This window comes from Halyomorpha halys, unplaced genomic scaffold (assembly GCF_000696795.3).
Source record: "Halyomorpha halys isolate HHAL.00 unplaced genomic scaffold, Hhal_1.1 Scaffold22.1, whole genome shotgun sequence".
Lineage (NCBI taxonomy): Eukaryota > Metazoa > Arthropoda > Insecta > Hemiptera > Pentatomidae > Halyomorpha > Halyomorpha halys.
Window position 1 is genome coordinate 433,931 of NW_027104816.1, and position 2,900 is coordinate 436,830.

General features: G+C 30.1%; 1 protein-coding gene across 1 annotated transcript in view; it reads right to left on the reverse strand.

Moving 5' to 3' along the window:
* Positions 1–2,900, reverse strand: part of Tudor-SN (Staphylococcal nuclease domain-containing protein 1) — a 22,530-nt gene that overhangs the window by 8,330 nt on the left and 11,300 nt on the right. The window contains exons 9-11 of the mRNA XM_014422679.2: positions 1,777–1,983; positions 949–1,132; positions 713–854 (exon numbers count right to left, since the gene is read on the reverse strand). Of these exons, the coding sequence (XP_014278165.1) occupies positions 713–854; positions 949–1,132; positions 1,777–1,983 (533 nt within the window). The remainder of the gene's footprint in view (positions 1–712; positions 855–948; positions 1,133–1,776; positions 1,984–2,900) is intronic.

Genomic DNA, 2,900 nt, shown 5'->3' on the forward strand with positions numbered 1-2,900 from the left:
TTTTAGCTCATTTCAGTATTGACTTAGAGGCCAGAGGGATCTTATGTTTAGATCTTTTAGCTCATTTCAGTATTGACTTAGAGGCCAGAGGGATCATATGAATAACATAGGCACAATTTTATTTACATACTGCATGCACGAAGGCAGAAACTACTTCCCTGGGAACTATTCACCCGCCTTTAGATAGAAAACTGTTTTCCTCTTTCAACTACAGGTCTGTATTGTAAAACAGAATTCTCAATTATCTTGCCACTTCAATCTTATCATACTTCAATAACTCTTAATTTATAATTTATGTACATTCTAAACTTAAGTTTTTTCATAATAAGCATACTAATACTTTAATTATAAAAAAATGATTCATTTATTGTTAATATAGGTTTTATTTATATTTAATTATCTCTATTATTTACTTCAATTGTTTAATATGTTTCGCTTTATCATTTAATTCAAATAATCACTTTCTAGCAACCTTCTTATAGTCCACAAAATAAATTTAATTATATAAGATACTACTATTTTGTAGTATAATATATTTGTATAAAATATTACTAGTCCAATACTGAAGCATTAGTGGTCCTATATTTTTAAATGGAATATTGTGACAACAAAAATTTTCAGAAAGATATAGTTTAACTAAACTGTGTAAAGATTATTAAACAAACTTAATAATATAGATGGTTAAAAGAAAAGAAATGAAACATATACAGACCTGATAAAAGGAAAGTAATGAGATGGGAATCCTTGGGAACATACAACCTCATTCTTGATCCATTCACGACAAATTCTACTAAGGCCTCGATCCGTGAATATCTTGATATATGAGGGAGTAAATTTTTAGCCTTGGATGGATCCTGGTAAATTTAATTAAATATAAAATAATGTGGAAAGGTTTTGATAAGTAAATTATAAATTATTATGATAAGGATGAGACTAAGTGCAACTTACAGAGGTGATATCGTTAACCCTATGTACTGGTATATCCTTTTTGGCATGAACTCCTTTCAAACTCTTTGCCGCTTTATTTTCAGCAGCAAGGAGTGCATCATATGCTGAAGCTCTTTGGTCATCATTTTGCCTGTAACGCACCACTGTAGCAAGTCCTTTACTCACCATTGCTTCGGCAACATTTCTAAAATAACACAATTTTATATTAAACAAAAAAAAAGTAACTATCTAAATAAAAATTAGTAAAGTGTTGAAATGGGGAGAAAAAAAAATTAACTTCTCTATTTGTACAAATTTATTTTATAATATTAAAAGCTTAATTGGCAGCGATTATTTGCTAAAAATAGTCTAAACTAACAAAAGAGCTACCTAATGTTAAATATAAATCTAGATGACCCTAAAAAGAAAACGTATACTGAAAAATTAGAACTTAGATTCTAGAGGACAAAGTTAAAAACATGCAACCTGGAAACAATGCATATTTAATGTCCTGTGGCTAGTGCAAAATATTAAGCAAACAAAAACGTACAGTGGTGGAACAAAGACATATGCAGTGTTGTCCAATTAAAGAAAAAAATATTGGAAAACCAATCTTCAAGATACAATTCTGAAAAAACTATATCAATATCAATGATACTGACCAAGGACAGGCCTAGACAAGAAGGCTAGGAAGAATATGTCATCCAAAAAATTAAAATAGGTAAAGTGGCAAGGAGTGACTTGATTCCAAAATTACTGATTAATTTAAATCGGTTCTCGTAGGACGACCCTTTATTGTAGGAAATTGTAAAAAAAAAAAATAAATAAATAAAAAAAGAAGCTACTTACACATTAGATATGGTCACAGTACAACATATTTTTTCAGGGAGCGTGTCCCTCGCAGGCTGAATATAATCCACAGTCGCATTTACTTTTTTTCCAATGAGCTTTTTCCTAAGGAATTCTCTTGCTTCGAACATCCATGGAATATCATACAGGGGTCGAACTCTTCCCCCGCGTGGTCTTTCAGTAGCTCTCTCCTCAGGAGCGACGTTCCTTAAAAACAAATATAAAGAAAGGAATATTAAATTACTTCAATAAACTAATTTGAGATAATTAATTTTGAATTTTCCCAACATTATTGTATTTAAAAATAATAATAATAAAAAGATAAATATGTACTTTACGCTACACAAGGTCTGGCATGATAGTTGATAGTTCATGTAGTGGAAGTAAAGCTATTGTTATGTTAAAACCACGTTACATTGTTGTACTTAATACCCACGACAGGATCACTAGGTATAGTGTGATAGCTGGTGGTACATATTATAGCTGTGAAGCTCCTGTCATGACAGTACTGTCTCATAAGGCATAGCATGATATGTGACAGTACATGTTATGACAGTTCAGCTATTTTCATTTTAAGGTCCATTAATATGGTGACACAACTATTACAGCAACTGGCATTATGTGAAGTGTATGAAAGTTGGTGTCTTATTGTTGAAGTAGTACAGAAGCACTAGGATTGAGCAGGAATCATTATATGGGTAATTTAATTACATCTTCAATTAAATATAACATATTATTTTAAAGAAATAAAATATAAATTTATATAATCCAAAAGGAATCTTATTTTACTAATTCTGTTATTTTACTTACATATTTAATTACCTAACCTACATTTACATTTTATTCCCCACCAATTTCGAATTACAATAATTGGAAAGTAATTTTAATTACTTAAAGCCTAACTCTAAGTAGTCCAATCAGTTCTAGCGTGATTAACATCAGTATCTGTCACATAGCTTTTAATGCATATTTATTAAATGATTAATTTTGTTTTTTCCATTAGATCTTATTTTAATGAACATAAAAATTACATAATTATGAGAGATAGTTGACCGTGGATGATAAATGAGGAGAAGATGGTTGGGGGTGCGGTCAATGAAACACAAATAAGTATGACTAACTTA